General features: G+C 57.9%; 1 protein-coding gene across 4 annotated transcripts in view; it reads left to right on the forward strand.

The window, feature by feature from the left end:
- The first annotated feature begins 3,199 nt into the window (after nt 1-3,199).
- TRPM2 (transient receptor potential cation channel subfamily M member 2) overlaps nt 3,200-22,327 on the forward strand; it is a 52,679-nt gene continuing 33,551 nt past the window's right edge. Inside the window, exons 1-7 of one of the 4 annotated variants that reach the window (XM_036851801.1) lie at nt 3,200-3,529; nt 12,680-12,940; nt 13,730-13,818; nt 17,780-17,948; nt 19,230-19,410; nt 19,980-20,146; nt 21,712-21,892. In XM_036851801.1, the coding sequence (XP_036707696.1) occupies nt 12,767-12,940; nt 13,730-13,818; nt 17,780-17,948; nt 19,230-19,410; nt 19,980-20,146; nt 21,712-21,892 (961 nt within the window). In that variant the 5' untranslated portion in view covers nt 3,200-3,529; nt 12,680-12,766. Of the gene's footprint in view, nt 3,530-6,034; nt 6,121-7,677; nt 7,762-12,679; nt 12,941-13,729; nt 13,819-17,779; nt 17,949-19,229; nt 19,411-19,979; nt 20,147-21,711; nt 21,893-22,327 lie in introns of those variants that run through there. The other 3 variants (XM_036851800.1, XM_036851804.1, XM_036851803.1) reach the window with 3 other exon arrangements.

A 22,327-nucleotide genomic window follows, 5' to 3' on the forward strand; every position in this document is an offset into this window, starting at 1 on the left:
AGGGGCGGGTGCTGAGAGCCCATTGGCCGGCAGCGAGGGGGCGGGCCGGCGCGAGCGCAGTGGGGCCGCCTGGGCTTCTGCTCCGCGCATTGGCTCCGCCTCGCCCACTCCGCTCTGCCCCCGGCGCCGCGCGCCCGGTTCTGCTCATGCGCATTGTGGGGACGCCCGGCTCTGACGCAATTCTGGCACGGCTCTGACGCAATTCTGGCGCGGCTCTGGCGCGATTCTGGCGCGACTCTGACGCGATTCTGAGGCGACAGGGTTGGAGACTGCAGCCAGCCGCGGGACCCCGGTTGGGTCCCGAATCCCAACCCCCGGCCCCCAGCCCCCTCCCCGATCCCCGAACCCTGGACACCAACCCCGGGCCCCAGTCCCCGCCCCGAGTCCCAAATTCCGAATCCCATCCCCGGGCCCCAGTCCCCGCCCCGAGTCCCAAATCCCGAATCCCATCCCCGGGCCCCAGTCCCCGCCCCGAGTCCCAAATCCCGAACCCCATCCCCTGGCCCCAGCCCCCGCCTCCGCCCCGGGCCCCAGTCCCCGCCCCAAGTCCCGTGCATTAGAAGTGATGGTCTCCTAACTGCCCTGAATTAGAAAGATTTAAAGTGTTGAGAGGAGAACTCCAGGACAGTCCCAGGGCTGCGTTGATCCTCTCCCTCTCAGCATTTAAGGAAAGGCGGCAGGTGCCAAAGGTACGGGCCAGCCCTAACAGAGACCTCGCAAGTACTTAAACATTTTAGAAATCAAAGGTTACTTGGGCTGCAAAGTACATTTAGACAGGTACCCGGGATCTCAGACCCGTTAGAATTGACAAGACCAAACTCAGCCTCCTCTGGGACCTCTTTCCCATTAGGCCCTGGTCCAGTCTTTGGCCTGCCCAGCCCGATCTCAGCAAAGATCCTGCGAAGTCACCCCCACCCTTGATCTCTGATCGCCCTCATTATCTGATTAAGCGCCTCATGCCTCCCTCACAAGTGGTAGCTAATCTTCTTGGCCTGTAGTTTGCAAGATCCCCTGCCCTTGAAGTCTCTTAGTAACTTTCCATCCACTGGCCCCTCACTGCTCCTTGGCTGTAAATCCCCCTTTTCCTTGTTGAACTTGGAGTTGAGCACAATCTCTCTCCTCTAATTGCAATAATCTTGAATAAAGTCTTCCTTACTCTTCTAACACGTGTCAGAATAATTTTTTCTTTCACAGGGGTCAAAGGTTGCTTTCCCATGGTGTCACAGCCACACCCGAAGCCCAGGGACCTGGAGAGTGGTGAAGGACCTGCCTGTACGAGGGACCCCTGGCAAGACCAGGGGTTGCAATTCAGTGGGGGAGAGTGGAATTTTGCTATAGCATCTCCCATCCCATCCAAGCCCACCATTTTTATTGTAAAGACAATACAGAGAATTCTAAAAAAAGAAAAGCATCCCCACAGTAGTTTAACAATTGCATTTTCTGTATTTCATCCTGTGTGCTGTATTTTGCTGGGACACACTGTGTTGTGAGGGGTCTATCAGTCAATTCTTGCCCTGAGCCCCCTCATCCATGCCTGGGTTCTACCGTATGGTGGGTGGGCCCAGAAACAATCTTGAGTGAGTGGAACCGGGTGCGAGGGGCGTGGGGCGGAGGGCACAGCTAGCTGGAGCACAGGTGGCCCAGACCCCCATGCCACCTCCACCGTTGTCCCAGCGCCTGTGGCCACACGGGGGCTCCTCTGATCAGCTGGTGAAGGATGGCCAGCTCAGTGTGGGGCTGGAAACTAGGGAGCTGCAGGATGTCATCCTCCGGTGGCCCTGAAAGACTGGTGAAGGCCAATGCCTGCAACAGGCAGAGCTTCGAGCAGGGTGTCAGCCTGGGGTTTGGTTTGATCCCACTTGCAGGCTGGTAAGTCAGCCTGTTACTCCTTCGCGGGTGCCGGCAGGAGACTGCGGCTCCTGAGTCAGAGACAAAGGACGGTTTATTCCTCGCGGCACCGGCACGTTTGCGTCAGCGCCCCGAGCCGAGTTCCACGGGAGCGACGCGAGGGGCTCAGTGGTGCTCACTGCCCACACTGTGGGTTCATGCGGTGCCAGGAGGGATCAGGGAGCTCTGGATCCACCGCTTTTCCAGTCACCAGTGAGCAATCCTCATCTTGGTCCAGGGGCGACATGTCTCATGTCTCACGGTTACCAGCTGTGGGAACAACCCAAGGAAACGGCCTTGCAGCCTTGGCACACCAGCGAGACCTGTAGGTGAGCAAGAGGTCCCAGGAGTGCTGGCCCCCCACGTGGAGCGCCTGTTCCTCCGCTCTGGGGTGGGGAAGAGCACTGACTTCGGGTCACGCGTGGACTCACGGGCAGGCAGGAATGGCCTGACCCTCTGGGTGGTGGTGGGACCGAAAGGAGAGAGACGGGAGAATCGGGAACCGGGAGGTCCGGCAGAGACACTCGGGGTGGGCCGCGGTGCGGAGATCCTCATACGCAGCAGTGAGGCCACCGGGCACCACCCACGGACGAGGCGCTGGACGGCCAGGGAGGGCAATGCCTCGGCCAGTTGATGGCCATCAGCCTCTGTCCTCAGCCAGCCCGGTGCTGGCTGGTGAGTCAGAGAGGGCAAGGCCATGGTGGCCCAGACGGAGGCCGCACATGGTACCCTCTCTTGGAGAGACGGGACGGTGATGCACTCGGGCAGGATGGACACGTTCTGGGGCTGGCCTCGGCTTTCCCGCCCGCAGGGACTCAGGCAGCACCATGGTCTGAAGGCTCGATGTGGTTTGATCCACCAGCACAGGGTCCCGCAACATCTCGTCAGATCAGGGGACCCACATCAGGGGCACGAAGACCCTGCGTGATCTGGCCCCTGCCCCCTCCCCTCATTTCGTGCCCCACTCCCCTGGTGCACTCCACCGGCCACCATGGCCTTCCTGGTGGTCCTCAAACACACGACTTGAGTTCACCTCGGGGCCTTTGCACCTACTCTTCCCTGGGTCCAAATGGCTTTCATCGGATTGTTCTGGTTCAATCCATCACACTTCCTTAGAAAGTGGATCACTTCCTCAATGCACCCTGCTGAGAAAGGCCGTCCCAGCTTGCCTGACACTGACCCTGTGACCTCCAGCTCCTGCCCCGCTGAACTCCTCAATGTTTTTCACGCCCTGAGGTGGTTTAGGTCATTCTTCCCCTGGACTGCGGGTCTGGGCTCCTCTTTTCCCCGGAGCCCCAGCCCCTAGACAGGGTCTGCCCGTGGTGAGGCTGGCTGACCAACGTGCATGCAGGGTCTGCAGGTGCCTTCGGATGCCAGCTGTGGCAAGTCCCCGAGTCACCGCTCCCTCCCCACCCACTGGGGGTGAGAAGGTTTCCTTCCACACTGGGTCGTGAGGACTGCCAATGGACGTGGGAACTTAGCGTGGTGCTTGGCAAGCAGACGGGAGCTGGGGGGTGGGGGGACCAGCCGAGCGATCGAGCCTCTCTGCCCTCGTCCACCGACGGTGACGCTGGCTGGTGCAGAGAGCAGTCCGGACGGACAGACTTGGCTGCAAACCACAGAATGGACTTGTGGAAGAGAAGTGAGTCCTGTGTCTATTCACTTTATTCTGTGTCCTGACTGTCCGGGCCATTTCCATCTCCGTTCTCATCCTTGTCGCTGCAGAATGAATGGGCCACCTGGTAGAGCTTTCTGGGCGGGCACACAGCCACGAGGGTGTCCACGGTCTCTACCCTCCTGGGCAGCACCACCGCGCCCACTTACTTCTATGGGCAGTCCTTTTTGATTAGACGTTTCTGGAATGCAGTTCATCCTTTGACCTCAGAAATGAAGGGATGAAGGAAAACAAGGTTGTCCCCCAGCATGAAGCCCACTTCTCTTGGTCCCCTCTCTAGACCAGGGTCAGCAACCCACAGCCAACAGGCCAGATCCAGCCACTGCCTGTTCTTATAAATAAAGTTTTATTGGCACACAGCCAGACCCATCCGCTTATGTTTTGCCATTGGCTGCTCTCTCGCTGCAAGGGCAGAGTTGAGTAGTTCAAACCGAGACCATCGCCTGCAAAACCTGAGCTATTAACCATCTGGCCCCGTACAGAAAAAGTCTGCAGCCCCTGCTCTAGGCTCTGGCCATGTTGGCTCCCAGCCCTCAGACCCTCCCCGCCTTCCTCTGCTCTCCTCCAAGGAGCCGCAGCCTGGCCTCTCTTTGCTCCTGTGTATTACTCATGACCAGGGCTCGCCATGCTAATCGGTTAGATCACTATCCTTTCAGCGATTGTGGTTTTTCTCTCGCTGCCAGACCAAGGGGCTTTATATCTTGGGCATGATGCCCGTGCTGTAACAAAGTCTTCTGCGCTGCATTTCCTTTACCTGAACTTGAAACAACCCTCGGTCAAGATCAGTACTTGCTGCTCTTGTACCTTATGGTTCCTGCTTTTTATTTTTATGGAAAAGACATTTCATAATTGCTCTTGCAGCAGTGTCCGGCACGTGGAACAGGACCTTCTTGTGAAATATGTTCGTCTCTAGAAGGGAAAGAGCCCCACAGGGAACAATGTGGGCACATATGTTTCGTCAGAAGCCTGATTCATGAGATACTTCACCTTAAGCAATGTTCCCACAGAGGCCCTGGGGTACCTGGAAACGAAAGCCAGCCCGTCTGCACCTGTCCATCGGATGGTCCTGCAGTTACTTCTGTCTCATGAAATATTAACTTCCCCTCAGGGTGCTTTTAGTCATGATGGCTCTTGGGCCAGAGGGCATCAAGGAAGGAGCCCTGGGTGAGAGTATGGGCACAGCTGCTGACCAGCAGCTGCAGACACGGGTGGGTCTCCTCTTCCTTTGCCTGTTGACTAGGGTCTGAGATGCCTTTCTGGGGTTGTGGCCGTCCTCGTAGCAGGATAAGTCCTGTAGCGGCCACTCACTGAGCGCTTGCTGCTTGCGGGCTCTGAGGGTGCAGCAGTGATGTCTGGAAGGCTGTGCCCCTGCAGCGTGCAGTCCTGCAGGCCAGAGCCATTGGGTAACACCCACTGTTGCTGTTCTTTAACTCCGTGGTGCCAACCACCTTGGAGGAGTGGCTCCAGCTGCCTTTAAAGTGGCTGGAAAAAACGATCAAGTGCTGTACAAGGGGCTCTGATGGGTTCCGACACCTTCCCCAAGCTGCTTAGAAACCTCCTGATGACCGGAGGGTGAGACAGGGGCCAGCCTTTGGCCGGTGGACCCGTGGCACTGCCGGCTGGCTGCTTTGCAGAGAGGCAGGGGCGGGTGGGGGCGAAGGGCCTTCCAGAGGGGGCTGCTCCGGGCAGGAGTCTGGACACTAGGTCAGCACACCCAGGGGAGGAAATGAGGGTCAGCAGGCAGCCCCCCGGGCCCTGGGATCAGAGAGGCACAGGACCCTGTTCACTTCCCTGGACCCTGAGCAAGGGCCCGGGAGTGGCCGTGGGGCCTTGTGGGGTGGCAGCTGGGAAGGAGAGGGCAGAGGGCCTCTGTTGGGTGAGAGACTTGTGGCCAGGGAGTCTGGACCTTTAGGGAAAGTTGGGATCAGTCTTTCAGAATACAGTCAGTCCCCTCTGCCCTCCAGCCAGGAGGACTGAGCGGGGCAGGGCAGCCAGGGTGGAAATCAGGCACCTGTGGGCCCAGGGGCCAACACGTGCCAGGGTGGATGCTATGCTTTCGCATCTTTCCGGCTCCTCCTGCTGCCTCAGTTCCTGCCTTACCGGGAATGGTCTCCTGGCTTTGGGGCCCCCAGGAAGACAGGTGACGGCAGGGATAGGCCGGTAGGGGAAGTGGTTGACCCAGTCCGGGGGCCCCCTGGGTCTCCAGCTCCCGCTGACACAATCCCCACCCAGCCCTGCCCACCCCCCCACCCCCCCAGGGCTCTTTGGACTTGACCAGAATCGCTGCCCCGGGTTTGCACGTGCCACCAGCCTCTCGGGAGGGGATGTGGGGAGGCTGACCCCGCAGCTCGCAGCTCGGGCGTCTGGGCGACCCTGCTCCTGCGGCTGTTCTCTCCTCTTTGGCTCTGGCCTCGGGCGCGGGACGGGGCGAGCTGCGCTCTCCGGAGCCGTGACGCAGAGCGCGCTGCGGGCCTGAGATGCGGGCGACCCCGCGGGGCCAGGGCTGCAGTCCTGCGCAGCGGCGCGAGTGACGCGGGGGCGCGGGCCTCCCCGAGCAGGTAGGCGCGCCGGCCGGGGTGGAGGACACCGGGGTGCGGCGAAGGCGCGGGTCGCGGGGAGGACGCGCAGGGGTCCAGGGGCGCCGGTCGGGCCGGCACAAGCGGAGCACAGGCTGGGGTGCGTGCGCCGCGGGGTGCGGGGACCCAGGCACCCGCCTGGGTGCAGGCGCGGCGGCGGGAGCTGGGGCGCGGCTGGGGTTCGGGGGCGACTTCAGGCTCTAGGGTCTGAGTGGGCCGGGGCGCAGAAGGCTGGGCGCGGGCCCGGGCTGGGGTGCTGGTGCGGGGCTGCGGCGGGCGTGCGGGGACGAAGGCAGGGACCCAGGCAGCGCGGGTGCGGGCGTCCGCTGGGCTGCGGCGCGGGACGCAGACGCTGCGACAGGGCTGGGCGGGGTCTGTCCGGGGGCGCCGTGTCCCGACTTGGGGAGATCAGGGACTTGGCCATCTCAGGCTCTTGCTCCGACCCCCCCCCCCGCCCCCGCCCCCGCCCCCGCCCCCGCCCAAGACCTCTGTGGCTGGTACTTCCTTTGCCCCTCACCCCGCGTGTGGCTATTTATAGTCTGGAAAGTGCTTTCACAGCCAGGATTTCAAAGGATGCTGGAGCGGGAGCCGCTGGGAGCAGCTGCAGGGTTTAGAGGAGTGGAGAGGGGGTTGCGCATAGGGCCGCAGCCGGTGTGCCCAAGCCCGCTTGCGGTTCTATTTGCTGGTGAGTCTTCTGGGCTGAGGGGGGTGGGGTACCAGGAGGAGCCCTGTCTTGGTGAGTCTCCGTGGCCTTGACCCGTGGTCTTGAGCGGGACATTCACCCCCCTCACTCCCCCCTATGGCCACAGCTTCACATTCTTGCCAGTGTCCTGTGCTAGGTGACGTTTGTGGGTGTGCGTGTGGTGTGGCCGTATATTCAGGCCTATGCAGTCAGGTACTCTCTCTCTCTTCTTGGAAGTCATTCACTTTTAGAGTTTTCTCAACACACCTGTGCTAATTGCTTATGAAGAACTTTAGCTATAAAACAGGGTGGCCAAGTTTGCTTTTAGGTGATATGTGAAGAAAGCAACTGACGATGTGATTTTGGGGAGAAGAACCCCAGAGAAGGTTGGATGGGGGGGCTTTGTAAGGTCATTGTCAGCGCTGGGCTTCCGGACTCTCCCAGGGCCTAGGCTGCTGGACAGGGAGCTGGGTTGGGGGGAGGAACGGGGGGAGGAGGGAGGAGAGGGTCAGGCCAGCATCCCCCCTGCAGCTGGGCATGGGAATGCTTACACATGGCTGGCTCTGTCCCCTGAAGTCTGATGGGGTGGTGGGTGGGAGGACTGGTGTTTGACACGTTTCCCAGGGACCTGTTGGCAGCTGGGATTTGAGAAGATCCACACAAGCCTCTGTGGGTGTCTGAGATGGGCAACTGTCTGAAAAATGTGAATCTGAGCAAACGCACTTGAGTTTCTTAAGACCAGGTCCTTTATTGCTCATCCTTTTGCTCTTTGTCCTGTACAGGACCGAGCCCTGGAGAGGGGGGCGGGAGCTGCCTCTAGCCCAGGTCCCCTTACAGACTAGCTGCCCGGCTGTGCGCTTTTCAGAGCCTCATTTTCCTCTTTGGTCACCTGGAACACTTCCTACTCATCTGCTTCCCTGAGAAGCTGGTCGTGAGGCCAGGTGAGCTGCTATATAGGACTGCAGATGGCGCTGTAAGGGCCACACAGGTATAAGGCCCCCTCCACCATGAGTGCTGTGCCAGGAAGCCCTGGAGGGGCTGCAGAGCCAGCGCTGCTCACTGCCGTGTCTCAGTCCGTCCAGGCCACTGTAACACAATTCCACGTTCGGTGGTTTATAAACAGCAGACATTTATTCCTCACAGTTCTGGAGGCTGGAAGGCCAAGATCAAGGTGCCCGCAGGGTTGGTGAGGGCCCCCTTTGGGTTGCAGGGAGCTCTCGGGGGTCTCTTTTATAAGTACCCTGATCCCATTCACGAGGGCTCCACCCTCCTGACCTAACCACCACTCAAATGCCCCATCTCCAAATACCACCGCATTTCGGGGGGGCGGTTTCAACATAGGAATTTTAGGGGAACACAGTCAGACCATAGCATTCTGGCCCCCAAAATTCATGTCCTTCCCACATGCAAAATACATTCACTGCATCCCAACAGGCCCCAAATCTTAACTCATTCCGGCGTCCACTCCAAAGTCTGAGTCCAAAGTCTCCTCTAAATACTACCTAAGTCAGGTGTGGGAGGACTTGAGGTAGATTCACCCCGAGGCAGAGTCCTCTCCGGCTGTGAACCTGGGAAACCAGACAATGTTACCCAGTGCAAGTTCGTGTGTCCGACGGACGCACAGTGAGGCCAAAACAAACTGAAACGTCGGAGTCTGGAGCAGAGAAAGGTTTATTGCAGGGCTGAGCAAGGAGATGGGTGGCTTGTGCCTCCCAAAACCCCAAACTCCCCAATGGCCTTCAGCAAAGCACTGTTAAAGGCCAAGTGATGGGGGGAGTCACAGGGTCTGTGATCAGCTCGTGCACAGTTCTCTGACTGGCTGATGATGAGGTAACGGGCGGGGTCACAGGGGCTCACATTATCAGTGCTCAGGCTCCAGTGGGTCTGCGGGCTACATGCTCACAGTCAAGTAGTTAACATCTTCCGTTTGGTGGGGGAGGGGGTGGGTGGTTTCACAGATGTGAAACAATGCAGGAAATGTACAGCAGAGGATGTGGGGAAAGGGCCTGCCCCCGGAAGGCGCCATAGGGTCCTGCATGCTTACAACAAGCTGTGTGCTTCCAAAACACAGTGGACGGACAGGCGTAGGGAGGACATTCCCATTCCAAAAGGGCGAGATTGGGAAAAAAGGCAGGGTGACAGGGTCCTGAGCAGGTCTAAAGCCTTGAGGCCCACTGAGGGGTGCTCCTGCCCCTCTGCTTTGCTGGGCACCGTCCACTGTGCGCGCTCCTGGCCCGGAATCACAGGCCAGGGGCTCCACCGGTCTGGGGCCGCCCTGCCCCACACACTGCCCTCGAGGCAGCCCTCTGCCAGGGCGCGTGCCCTGGGCTCTGGGCACCTCCATCCTTCAAATCCGGGGGCAGGTAGCCACGCTACCCCCAGGGCTGTGCACGCTTCCCATCGGCAGAGACAGCATCTTGCAGGCGCTGCCACGCCAGACTGGCTGGGGCCACACTCCTGCTGAGGAGTCCAGGATAGGAGGGGTACAGGGCAGCTGGGCCCCCCTTTGAGGTCGTTCTGCCCCTCATGCCCTCCCACTCTGGGCCTGTGCTGGGAGGACAGCCCCGTGAGCTCCAAAATGCCTTGGGGTCAGTCTTCCATTGTTGTGGACGTGGGTCCCGGCTTCTGTTGAGATGGCTGACCAGTCTCCCCAGCTAGATGAAAACAAGCAGCCCAACTACATCCTTAGCAAACCTGGCCACACCCTGCATCTTCCGTCCTGAACAAGCTTTCTCATTCCTTTCCTTGTCTATAGGCTGAGAATCTCCCAACTCTCTAAACTCTGAATCCTTTTTGATTAGAAGTCCATCTTTAGGTCATTTCTCTCTCCTCACAATTTGCTATAAGCATTCAAGAGAAGCCTTAGCTGTACTTTCAACACTTTGCCTCGATGCTTCCTCAGCCGAATTTCCGGTTTCATCACTTACAAGTTCTGTCTTCCACAAAACACCAGGAGAGGAGCAGTTCAGCCAAGCTCTTTGCCTCTTCAGAACACGATCCCCTTTCCTCCGGTTTCCAACTCTTTATAACACGATCCCCTTTCCTCCGGTTTCCAATAACATGGTCCTCGTTTCCGTCTGAGACCTCGTCAGAATGGCCTTTACCATCCACTTTCTACCAACGCTTGCTCGTGACCACTCAGGCTTCTTTAAGGAGGCTGAGGCCCTCTCTCCAGCTCTCCTCTCCTCTGAGCTCCCCTCACCAAACTTGCTCTGTCTGTCCGCAGCGATGGAGGCTTCTTCTAACGCCCCTCCGAACTCTTCCGTTCTGCACATTGCTCGGTTCCAATGCTGCTTTTCCATTTGCAGGTGTTTGTACCAGCAGCCCCTACTCCTGGTACCAATGTTCTGTGTTATCCCGGTGCTTTCATGTGAGGGAGGTTTGGCTCCTTCTTCTGAGCAGGTGTGGGCGCCTCTGGGAGTGACCCTGCCCCAGGAACAAGGGGGACGGGAGCTGCCTGGAGGAGGGAATGAGAGGTGAGGTGAGGGTGGCCTGAGCCCTGCGCGCCAGCGACTGGGTGGCTGAACCCCAAGTGCCCAGTGTGGAGCTGAGGGACCCCGAAGAGGGTGGACCAGGAGGGCCAGGGGGTCCAGATGAGGGCTGGACGGGTGCCTCACTCCCCGACAAGTCCCCGCCCCTCCCCAGAGCACAGTGACCGCATGTTGACGCTGGACGAAGGGTGTTAGGGAGGGGAAACTCCCTCCGCTGCCCCTCTAGGGTTCTCGTGGCTGGACTAACAGTAAAATTTACACAAGACAGATTAGCAGGAGAGAAAGAAACTAATTTTAATTCATAGAAATGGGACCTAAGAAGTGGCCAAAGCAGGCAGCTTTTATACTTTTTAGTATAAATTTGTAAAGAATTGACAGGACAAAGAAACTCAGGTTTTGGGTGCCCAACGAGTGAAGGATCTAAGCAGAGTTTGGGCGTTAGTCAATGAGAGAGGTCATGAGATTGGTTTATACAGGCTTCTTGGCCCTGAATCCCCCATCTTTGATGATAAGCGTGTCCTTCGACCTCCAGGTGCAGGGACTGCACCTTTCACACGAGAGACATTTCCTGCTCTCAGGGAGACAGAAAGGAGGGTCAGAGTGTCCCTCTTGCATTGGTCGTTTCTTAAGGAACTCTAATTCAAAATAATCAATATGCCTTTGAGGCATATTTTGGGGCCACCTACACTGGGCCCCAACAACGGGCAGAGAAAGGACCGTCCATCAGTGACCATGATGTGTGGGGGAAGGTGATATGGCCAGAAAGGGCTTCAGGGCGGGAGACGGAGGGAGACCTTGTGACCTGCTCTCTGCCCCAGATGGCCCCCGTTCACACCCTTGGAGCAGCTGGGTGGGGGGTTCCTCCCTGGATGACACCTTGGGGTGATATGGGGTGACATCATGGGATATCATCATGGGCACCATGGCTCCAGGGAGGGCCTGTGGGGTTCACACACATTTGTTTTTCCTGTTTGTGAGCTGAGGGAAATGATCGGGCTGCTTACGGAGGTCTCAGTGATGGAGCTGGAGCAAAGGGTTTGAGGAAATGAGATCTGTTCTATTGGGAGGACCTGTGCCATGGAGGGCAGAGCTGTGCCACTCCCTGAAACCAGCTCTGTGGGCAGTGGGGGCTTTTTTCCTTTTTGGAAAACAAAAGAAGTGGACCATGGGACTTCCCTGGTGGCGCGGTGGTTAAGACTCTGCACTCCCGATGCAGGGGGCCCGGGTTCGATCCCTGGTCAGGGAACTAGATCCCACATGCATGCTGAAACTAAGGAGCCAGTGAGCCACAACTAAGACCTTGCACAACCAAAAAAAAAAAAAAAAAAAGGGAAGTGAACCATGTGTGGAAACAGGAGGATGAGACCCCAGCGTGAGCACCACGTATGATGACCGGGTGGTTTCCCCCCTGGTCTGGGGGCTCCTGGGCACCAGCAGGCACACAAGGAGTGGTGGTGGGGGGGGGATGGCACTCTTTCTCTGGCCCTTCACAGTGACCTGAGGTTATGAGTGGGTGGCTGGGCCCCGGGGATGCGCATGCGCCTCCAGACTGCCCAGGGCCCGATGGGGCTAGAGCTTGGGCAGCCAGGAAAATGTACAGACCGGCGAGCAGATGGGGCCCTGCACGAGGACACATCTGACTCATTTCCCCCGATCCACTGCAGCAGCCCCCATGGCCTGCTTCTGACCTCGGGTGGCCGTGGGGTGTGGCAGCTTGAAGCGGGATCTCAGTTCCTTGACTGGGAATTGAACCTGGGCCAAGGTGGTGAGTGTGCCGAATCCTAACTGCCAGACCACCAGGCACTAGTGGCTAGGGTCAGAACCCTGGTTCCTGTCTGCTTTGAAGAAAGAAATCAGCAAAGAGACAGAAAGTAGTGAGGCAAGTAAAGAGTTTATTAAGAACAGAATACCTGCAGATAGACACATGGGTGGGCTCAGAGAGTCACGTGCAATGGGGTGGCTTAGATCACTTATATGGGGGCCGTTTTCCAGGTCTTTGTTTTCCTCTGGACAATCATCTTGCTTTGTTCCCATATCCGGTCTGACTCAGGGCCCTTCCCTGTGTGCGTGAGCATCTTCTAGCCAAGATGGCTTCCAGTGCGAGGGTCTCTGGGAGGTTGACAGGACATATTAGGGGCTAATGCCCCCTCCCTTTCTGACCCCTGAGGAACTTTTCTGTGCACGTGCAGTGGGGGAGGTCTTCTTGATCTCAAGAATGAAAAACATGGTCATCTTATCTTTTTACTCCATCAGAGCTTAGCTCCCCTCTGCTCCTGCCATTAACTTTTCCTTGAAATGTCTAATTGCTCAGACTGATAAGCTCCAGCTACTCAGCCTGGGTCGCATCTACCTCCTACCTCACTTCCAGGCCCCTCGGCCTTGCAGGCTGGAGAAAAGCCCATTCCGAGGGAGCAGGACAGAGCCCGTGCTGCGGAGCCGAAGCGGGGCTGTCAGGATGGAGCTGTCGACGCTGAGGCGTCGGGATGGAGCCGGCTCCAGGCAGGAGGACGGCTTCGGGGTGCAGCCCAGGAGGGTGGCTGACCTGGGCATGGTCCCCAACCTCCGGCAAAGCAACAGCAGCCTCTGCAGGAGCAGGAGGTCGCAGTACCCCTTCGGCAACTGTGAAAAGGTAGGTCCGGGTGCCGCCGGGTCTGCCAGGGCCCTGGTGGGGTACAGTGAACACCCAGGGAGGGCAGAGACCCGGCTGAGCTGGGGGCTCCAGCCCAGAAAGGCCCTTTAGCGGAGGGGACTTGGAGAGAGTGCTGGGTGGCTGGGTCTGTGCCCGGGGACTGTTCCTGTCCTTGGTGCGCTTGGGAAAGTGCTGGGTAGGCACTAGGGTCCCGGGCCGCCCTCACAGAAAGCCCTCCACCCACATCACTGCGCAGTGACTGCACGTCCTCTCCCGACAGGGAAGGTCCCAGACACCCGCCAAGTCCTGGGCTGGCTTCACGGAAAGCCCCGGCAGGCCTGTGTTGGAGACACTTGAATGTCACAGGCCCTGGTCGGGTGGGAGCAGGGTGTCTCATGTCTCAGCCCGCAGCCCCGCGGGACATAGGCAGGTATCCTGGCACTCACTGGCCACCTTTGCACCACATCGCGCTGTTCCTGAGGAAGGGCACAACCTGGAAGCACAGTGCTTCCCAGTTTATAGGCAACATTGACCTATAAACTGTAAAGGGCTGTGAACATTCCCCGGGGCCCAGGAGGAAGCAATTCCTCAGGCTCACTCTTCCCTCCCCGATCTGCTCCCGAGGGCCTCCAGCAGGTGATGGGGAGGGCTCGGTCTCCCATCTCTGAAGAAAGACCCCTGACGTGTGCCGGGGCGCACAGGCGGGTCTGAGCGAGGTGTGGGATGTGGTCTTTGGAAGAGTGTTGATTTGACTGTCTGAGGATCTCAAAGTGCCCTTTTTACCCTCAGCAAGGAAACCTTAGTTCATGGATTCCTGAGAATATCAAGAAGAAAGAATGCGTGTACTTTGTGGAAAGCTCCAAACTGTCCGATGCTGGGTGAGTGGCTTGTTCTGTGTTTACGGCCCCTTCCCTGTTCCCACGTGGAGTGGCTGATCAGAGCAGGGCCGACCGGGGGGCCTCAGTGGGGGACAGTCCCTGTGTCTGTACCGGCCTGGGATGCTCGGAGTGTTTCCACGTACCCCACAAACAGGGTTGATTCGTGTTTGCGTTTCCCCTCCAGACACACCCTCGCCTGCGCTGTGCCACAGACGGGCCTCGCTCTTTCTTACTTCCACTCCTGTGTCACCCGGGGACGCTGCCTCTGCCGTGGAGCCCTCCCTGACCGCGCCCTGGGATGTCACCTCTCTCCCCCACTACACTCCGTGTCTCTCTTTTATGCCAGTTGCCGACGGCGCTGCGATCGTGTGGCTCTGTGGTCCTCTCCGAGCTCTGACCGTGTCTGAGTTACTTTATTACTTCCCTGCTGGACGGTGATGGTCAGCATCCAGCTCAGGCTGTGAACAGTGCAGGGAGGAAGGGCGTCCTCTGCGGGGATGATAGAAGAGGATGACGATCTGGAACCAGCCGTGCACGATCACCGACGGGGATGCTGTTTCTGGGGCCCTGGGATGTGCCCAGGGTGTTATCACAAAAAGTGCCCCGTTTGGGGGTTCACGCTCCAGCTTGGCTCCCTTTCAGACGAGAGCCCTCCTCTCTCCCCGGGTAGTGGTAGGGGCGGACCCTCGTGTCAGAGAAAGTGGCCCCCGTGCTCCAGATGACGGCCTCAAGGCTGGCAACCTCTAATGTACTTGGTGGTAATCAGAGTTCAAGTTCACACCGATTATCCTGACAATATGTAGAGAGTGCTTTGCACTGAGGTCTCCAGTTTTAGTTTTTAAAAATAGGTTTATAAAAATAGCCTCAGAGGCGACTCGTTATACCCAAGCTTTCCATACAGGAATCACTGGTTCCAAAGCACTTTGAAGACGGTTACTGCAGAACCTGGGTCTGGTTGGTAGGGGTTCGGGGGCTTGACCATCTGTCAAGCCTCTGCCCCATCATTTCCTCTGAATTCTGAGCCAGTGCAGAAACGTCCACAGGAGTCAGTGAGGCTTGGGGTACAGTTTGAGACGGAAATGGGGCTCCCTCCTCATTCAGTGTCTCTGTCCCGCTTTGAAGAAATGACGCTCAGGATGCGTTTGGCTCTGAAACTTCCAGAAGCACCTTTCTCAGTATGAGGATCCACGCAAAGAGCAGCTACGGTGGTGGCAGGTGGAGCGGGCTGTCACTCAGACGTTGCTCTGAGTGTGTGTAACTCCCTGTGGTGGCTCCTTCCTCATTTGTCCCAAGGGGCTGGCGGGGGTGCCCCACTTATGCCCACGTAGGCCACGAGTGCAGGAGGAAATTCTCTGATTATTCAATTTCTGGGTCAGCGGTCTCAGTGCAGTTTCCTGCTTTGTGTCTGGTTTGGGAATGCCACGTTGACTTAAGATCTAATCCCACTGGGGGGATGCTTAAACAGAGGAGGGAAAGGGTCTGTTCTAGGCTAACTGTTAGAACCTATGAGAAAGTTTTGGGTAGCCTCGGGCCAAGCTGGAGCGTGAACTCCCAGACGGGGCACTTTTTGTGATAACACCCCGGGCACATCCCAGGACCCCAGAAACAGCATCACCGGCGGTGATCACGCACGTCTGGTTCCAGATCATCATAAAAGGGGTCCTCGTCCTGATGACCCTCTTCCCCGCCTCGGACCCAGCTCTCTCCTCCGTAAATGGAGGAGCTTACGCGAGGTGCTCGGAGAGAGCCCTGCGAGTCTGCGAGTGACTTGAGTCCCTAGGGGTCGTCGAGGAAGGTGTGCGGGGCGTGCTGGGAGTTCCTCATGGCTGGCCCTGTGCTCCCAGCCCTGGGGGCCCCGGCCTGAGCGGTGGGGCCAGGGGTGGCCAGGGACGTGCCTTGTGGGTGGAGAAAGGGCCCCCAAGTGAGCCCAGGAGACTGGGGTACAGGGTGGGCCGTGGCCCTCTTCACCCGCCCTTGGTCCTCTGCATGGCTAGTTAACCTGCACGAATTTTATAAATTATTTCCCATCTAGAACCTCATTTGACCCTCACAAGTTTTGCAAGCTCGAGGTCAGACAACGTATTATTTTCCCCGTTTAACGATCGAGAAGTTGAGAGTCAGAAGACCCTAAGGACAAACACTCCGTAAGCAGCAGGGAAACTTGTTTTCTCTCTCTGAGTCCAGTCGTGTTTCCCCCATGTCATCCGCTCAGGTTTCACCTGCTTTTGGACTTTTTTGGTTTGGTCTCATCTATATCTAGTCTTCTAGGTCACTTGTTACTAGCAAAAGCAGGACTCTAAAAAAATGTGTAGATTTCCGATTAAACAAGCTGTAAAGAACACAGTTGCTGTCTTCTCTCTCTCCTGCAACCCCAAAGAATAGCCGTAAAGGAGTAAAACGATTTCAACCCACGAAGACAAAGAAGGCAAGAGGTGACAGTCGAAAAGAGGTAGCAGGGTGGTCTCTTTGGGGGACCATGTGTATCCTGCTAGCCCTGTGTCCAGAAGTTTCTGCTTGGAGCCTGCACTGTGTGCTTTTTAAACCTTTTTATTTTGAAATAACTATATATTTATAGGAAATTGCAAAGATACTACCGGTAGATCCCATGGTTCCACCAGTGGTTACATGGTCACCTCCTCTAACCCACCATCTGTAACCCCTGGCAACCACTTACCTGCTCTTCATCCCTATAACTGCTTCCTTTCCAGAATATCATATAAATGGAGCCATACACAGTGTGATCTGTTGAGATTGGCTTTTTCACTCAGCAGAATGCCTTTGACATCCATTCGAGTTGTGTGTGTTGGTAGTTGCCTCCTGTTTGCTGCCAAGGAGCAGAGTGGCCGCCATCACAATATTTGTAGTGAGGCTTTTGTGGACGGCAAATATTGGGTCTTATTATTTTTTTTACTCACTCTGCCAGTCTCTGTTTTTTTTGATCAGTGTATTTAGAATGTTACAGTTAATGTGACTATTGATATATTAGGACTTAAGTCTGCCACTGTATTTTCTTGTTTACATTTCTCTCTGTTTCTCTTTTCCTGCCTTTCTGTGGGTTACCTGAATAATTCTTAGAGTTCCATTTTGATTTATCTATGCTGTTTTTGACCATATCTCTTTGCATAGCTTTTTTTTTTAGTGGTTGTTCCAGGTATTACATTATATATCCACAACTCATCGCATGTTACTGACATCTACTTACCTACTGATGTATCCAAAACCCATCAGGGTCTCCTGGTGTTGACATTTACCAGGTTGAATGAAATGTAGAAACAGTCCCACCTTTTACAACACTTTGCCCTTCCCCATTTATAATATAATTATCTACAAAATTTCGTCCACATGCACTGAGAATTATGTTAGATCATGGTGCAATTTTTCTTCAACCATCAACCATACTTCAGAAAATTCAAGAGGAGGAAAATGTGCTATATTCACCCACACTTTTACTCTTTCCATTGTTCATTCTTCCTTTTTAATATTCCAAAATTCCTTCTTTTATCATTTTGTTTCTGTTTAGAGAACCTTCTCTAGCCAACCTTTTTGGGGTAGTTCTGTTGGTGACAAATTCCCCAGTTTTCTTTCATCTGAGAATGTCTTGACGTCCCCTTCATATGTGAAGGATATTTTTGCTGGATGTAGAATTCTGGGTTGGTAGTTTTTGTCTTTTGAAAAATGTCATGTCACTTCTTTCTGGCACTTGTTTCTGGCTTTGATTCAAAGTCAGTTGTTGGAATTATTTTCCCCTAATAGGTAAGGTGTCATTTCCGACTTTCAAGATTTTTGTCTTTGTCTTTAGATTTTAGAAGTTTGACGATTATGTGTCTCCACCGGCTCTCGGCTGGGGCACCTCGTTCGCCCTGGTGGGCTGCCAGTCCTGACCCCTCTGGGCCTCCTCTGACCCCCGCAGTGGGGTGGGGGCAGGCGCTGGTCACCCCTGGTGACCGAGTGGCCTTTGCAGGAAGGTGGTGTGTGAGTGCGGCTACACGCGTGAACAGCACTTGGAGGAGGCCACCAGGCCCCACGCCTTCCAGGGCAAGGAGTGGGACCCGAAAAAGCACGTCCAGGAGATGCCAACAGACGCCTTTGGTGACATCGTCTTCACGGGCTTGGGCCAGAAGGTGGGAAAGGTTGGTTTCCATGACTCCGTTGCTCTTACTGTGGACCAGAGCCCACTGTGGGTGACCGAGGTGGCTGGGACTCCCTGGGGTGGGAGTGGGAGGCTGGTGGAAACCCAGGGCGGAGCCCACCTGCCCAGCGCTGAGGGCGGAGTGGGTGGGGCTCGCATGGCAAATGGGAGACACGCGGTGCCCTCAGGGAGCAGGCAGGGCCGCTGCTGGCGCTCTGCAGGGTGTGGGCAGGGTGGCCTGGATGGCTTTTGTCACTGCCAGGAGGGAGTGGGAAGAGTACACGGGCCACAGGTGGGCGGGGGTCGGGGAGGGAGGGCAGCGGGGAGGACCTCGGGGATGTGGTGAGACCCAGGAGCAGAGGCGAGAGCCCTGCCAGCGGGGGAGGGGGGGCGGGGTCCCAGGCCTGCCCGGGAGCACGGGGGCAGGGAGGTGGCAGCAGCCAGAGGGCCAGGCCCCGCTGGGCTCCCAGGCGCTGCAGATTCAGAGTGATCGCTGGACCAGCAGCATCTCCAAGCAGATTTTTGGACCCCACCCCAGACCTGCTGAATCAGAGGCCCAGCCACCCTGGTTTTAACCAGCCTTCCGGAGGATTCCGTGGCAGCTCTTGGGCCGCACTGTCCTGGAGGGTCTGGTGTAGCCACTTATTTCTGTGCTGGGGTTCTGGGACCTTGAGCTTCTTGTTAGCCGGGTGTGACCTTTCCCCTCGACGACTCTGAGTCGCTGAGACGCTGCCCACTTGGCCAAAGAGGCTGAACAAGGAGGGTCGGTCTGGGGTGGGCACCGGCCCCAGAGCCACCTGCCTCAGCACCGTCCCCAAGCCCTGCCCCTCGTGAGCCAGTGTCAGTGCGATGCCAGGCCCCTCCAGACGCAGCTGGCTTAATCTGAGAGGGGGCGTCCTCTGCGGAGCATTGGTGGGAGCGGGGAGGGAGGAGGCGGTCTTCTGCAGCATGGGGGCAGGGCAGCGGGCAGCGGCGGTCAAACCCTGAGGAGGCGATGGCGGGCGTGGCCTGGAATCGGGCATGGGGCTCAGGCTGGGGTGCTCCCAGAACAGGGGCCAGGGGCTGGTCTCCTCTGGGCGGCCTCCCTTCCCTGCCCCTGCCTCCCCCTTCCCTCGAGCAGTGTCCTGCTCGGGTGCGGCCCCTTTACTCGCTGGGTCTGGACCCGGGTGCGAGCATTCCCCCGCCCAGCTGGGGCTCTCAGGCACTGCTAGTGCAGGACGGCTGGGCTCTGGGGCTGGGCGGCCGCTCACTGGCGCTCTGGGGTCTTCTGACCTCCCCGCAGTACGTCCGCCTGTCCCAGGACACACCCTCCAGCCTGATTTACCACCTCATGACCCAGCACTGGGGCCTGGACGCCCCCAACCTCCTCATCTCCGTGACGGGTGGGGCCAAGGACTTCAACATGAAGCCCAGGCTGAAGAGCGTCTTCCGAAGAGGCCTGGTCAAGGTGGCCCAGACCACAGGTAGCACCGGGGGTGGAGGGCCCAGGGCCCCGGCCACAGGAGGGGCTCAGGCCTGGGAGTGATGGGCGGGACGGAGGGTCCCTGGGAGGCCAAGTCCGGGTCTTGGGACTGGCTGGCCCTCGGGGGTCACCGAGGCCAGGCCCGGGCCGGGGGTGGGTGTGTCCGGTGGGACTCACCCCGCCCTGTCTGCTGCTGTGCTTGGCTTGTGCATGGCGGCAGGTGCAGCTCTGGTTGGCTCTCCGCTAGTGATGCTTTGAGATAGACACATTCAGGGGCAGTTCTGAGATGCCGTGCTCCCGAGAGCAGGACAGAGAGAGGCAGCGGGGAGGTGGGGAGAGAGGGCAAGGCCTGCAGTCAGCGACGGGGGTCCTGTTCCTGTCCCCGCCCCCGCCTGAGCAACGTGGGGAACCGCAGCTCCCAGCTGCCGCAGGAGGGCGTGATCGTGGCGGGGCTTCCATGAGGCCCCGGTTTGGGGTAGAGGGGCTGCAGATGCGGGGCAGTGAGCCCCAGAGACGCACAGGGCGTGGGCGTCGGGCGTGGGCGTGGCAGGGCCCTCTGTTCCTTCCCAGGGGCCTGGATTATCACCGGGGGGTCCCACACGGGCGTGATGAAGCAGGTGGGCGAGGCGGTGCGGGACTTCAGCCTGAGCAGCAGCTACAATGAAGGGGAGGTGGTCACCATCGGAATCGCCACGTGGGGCACCTTGCATAACCGGGAGAGCCTGATCTACCCCGCGGTGAGCTGGCGGCTGCTCCGGGGCGGGCGGGGGCGGGGCGCAGCGGGGAGGCCGAGGGGGCTGTAGGACCTTAGCGGGTGCTCAGCAGACAGGCCACCACCTGGGCAGCAGGGTAAATGCAGTGTGGAGGGGAGTGGCTGCACGGGGACACAGGAGACCCGGGCTCAAGCCCCCACGCCGTGGACCCTGGTGACCCCAGGCGAGTAGCTACCTTGGTTGGACTCTGGTTTCCTCCGCTGAGATCATGGGATGGGTCCACACAAGAGTGTCTGGAGCCGCCACTGGTCGGGGGCTCCTCCTGACGCCTCCCTGATGAGAAATGGACTTTGCAGAAGGCGGTAGCTTGTCCGGGAGCACACAGCCGGTGAGCACCTGGGTTGTCAGATCCCAGGGCCTGGCCTTCTAGCCCAAGGATTGACAACACTCTGGTTCCCCCACTGAAGACAGAGCCTTCCTGCGTCCGTCCACCTGGGTGCAGCCCTGAGAAGCAATTGCTTAAATGTGGGGATGTGAGTGGAAAAGATCATTCGATTCATTCAGTAAGATTTTGGAGGACAGTAGATGTGACATAATGAGCACATGTCCACCTAATTCACGGAGTCAGGAAAGTTTGGGGGAAACACTGGCCCCAAAGACAAGTCTCCTTGACTTGCTGAGGAGACGTTATTATAACAGCCCCTCGAGGGGAGATTTATGAACGAGCCCTTGCCCTTCCCGGGCGGTGGCGGCGTGCCTTCACTTCCTGGGGAGAGCATCCTCTGGAAGGTGATTCCTTGCGTCCGTCACAGACACTTGTCATCAGGCCAGTCTGCCCCTCAGCCCTTGTCCTTTTGCGTCAGCGTCACAGACGTGCTTAGTGCACGGGACTGGTTCTGTCTTGAATGCTTGTTATATGGAGTGGAAATCTGAGGCCACGGGAGACTGGCTGACTTCCAAGATCACGCTGCACTTTTCTCCCCGTTTCGAGTTCAGAAGACTTCCTGCGATGCCACCTGCCATCCTCTGTGGACACCAGGGGCCGTGCGCGCGGGCCCGGCAGCCACCCCTCCTGGATCTGGGTCCTGGGGCTGCTGGGACAAATGACCACAGAGCTGGTGGCTGAAGGCAACAGAAATGTACTCTCTGACATTTCCGGGCACCAGAACTCCAAGACCAGTACCACCCGGGCAAACTCGGGATGTCGGCAGGGCCAGGCTCCCTGCAGAGGCTGTGGGGGAGACGCTATTCCCTGCTTCTGCCAGCTGCTGCTTTCCTTGGCTTGTGGCCGCGTCGCTCCGGTCTCTGCCTCTTGGTCACATGGCCCCCTCCTCTTCCTCTGCATCCGCTTCTAAGGACACCTGTCGTGGCAGTTGGGACCCACCTGGATGATCCAGGTTAATCTTCCCGTGCTGAGATCCTTAGCTTCATCACGTCTGCAAAGACCTTTCTCCAAACGAGGTTCCAGGCATTAGAGCCTGATATCTTGGGGGGTGGGGTCACTTATCCAGCCTGACGGAGCTCCTGTTCTCGGTGGGAAAGACGTAGAACTTTCTGTCTGTCCGTGCCCTCCTCCTCCCCGTCCCCAGGGTGGCTTCCCAGCTGAGTACGTCATGGATGAGGACGGCCAGGGGCACCTGACCTGTCTGGACAGCAACCACTCCCACTTCGTCCTTGTGGACGACGGGACCCACGGCCGCTACGGCGTCGAGATCCCCCTGAGGACGAAGCTAGAGAAGTTCATATCGGAGCAGACCAAGGAAAGGGGAGGTGAGCGAGGCACGCTTTCCAGGGTGCTCGGGGGGAGAGGGGAGCAGGCTGGTCCAGGTGTCTGGGGCTCCGCTGGCCGTGACCAGCACATTCGGCAGGTGGGGCGCTGGGGAGGTGTGGTCAGAACACACCTGGATGTCTGTACACTTGCTCAGGGGTTCATCTTCTCGCGTCCCTTTTAACCAGCAGAAGGAAAGTTCGGGCAGGCACTGAGGTCACAGCATCCGACGGTCACTTTACATCACAAACATGTCTCAGTTCAGAAATCAGAGCGTGCGGTAGTCAAAGCTTGGACCTTGACATCTCTTCCCTTGTGGGTGGGATGGGATGGATTCTGGGGTGTTGGGAGGTCAAATACACAGGATTTTGCACACGATTTGCAGGTTGGTTGGACACCTTTGAGCCGAGGTTTTCAAGCTTCATTGCACATCAGGG

This window comes from Balaenoptera musculus, chromosome 4 (genome assembly GCF_009873245.2).
Source record: "Balaenoptera musculus isolate JJ_BM4_2016_0621 chromosome 4, mBalMus1.pri.v3, whole genome shotgun sequence".
Taxonomy (NCBI): domain Eukaryota; kingdom Metazoa; phylum Chordata; class Mammalia; order Artiodactyla; family Balaenopteridae; genus Balaenoptera; species Balaenoptera musculus.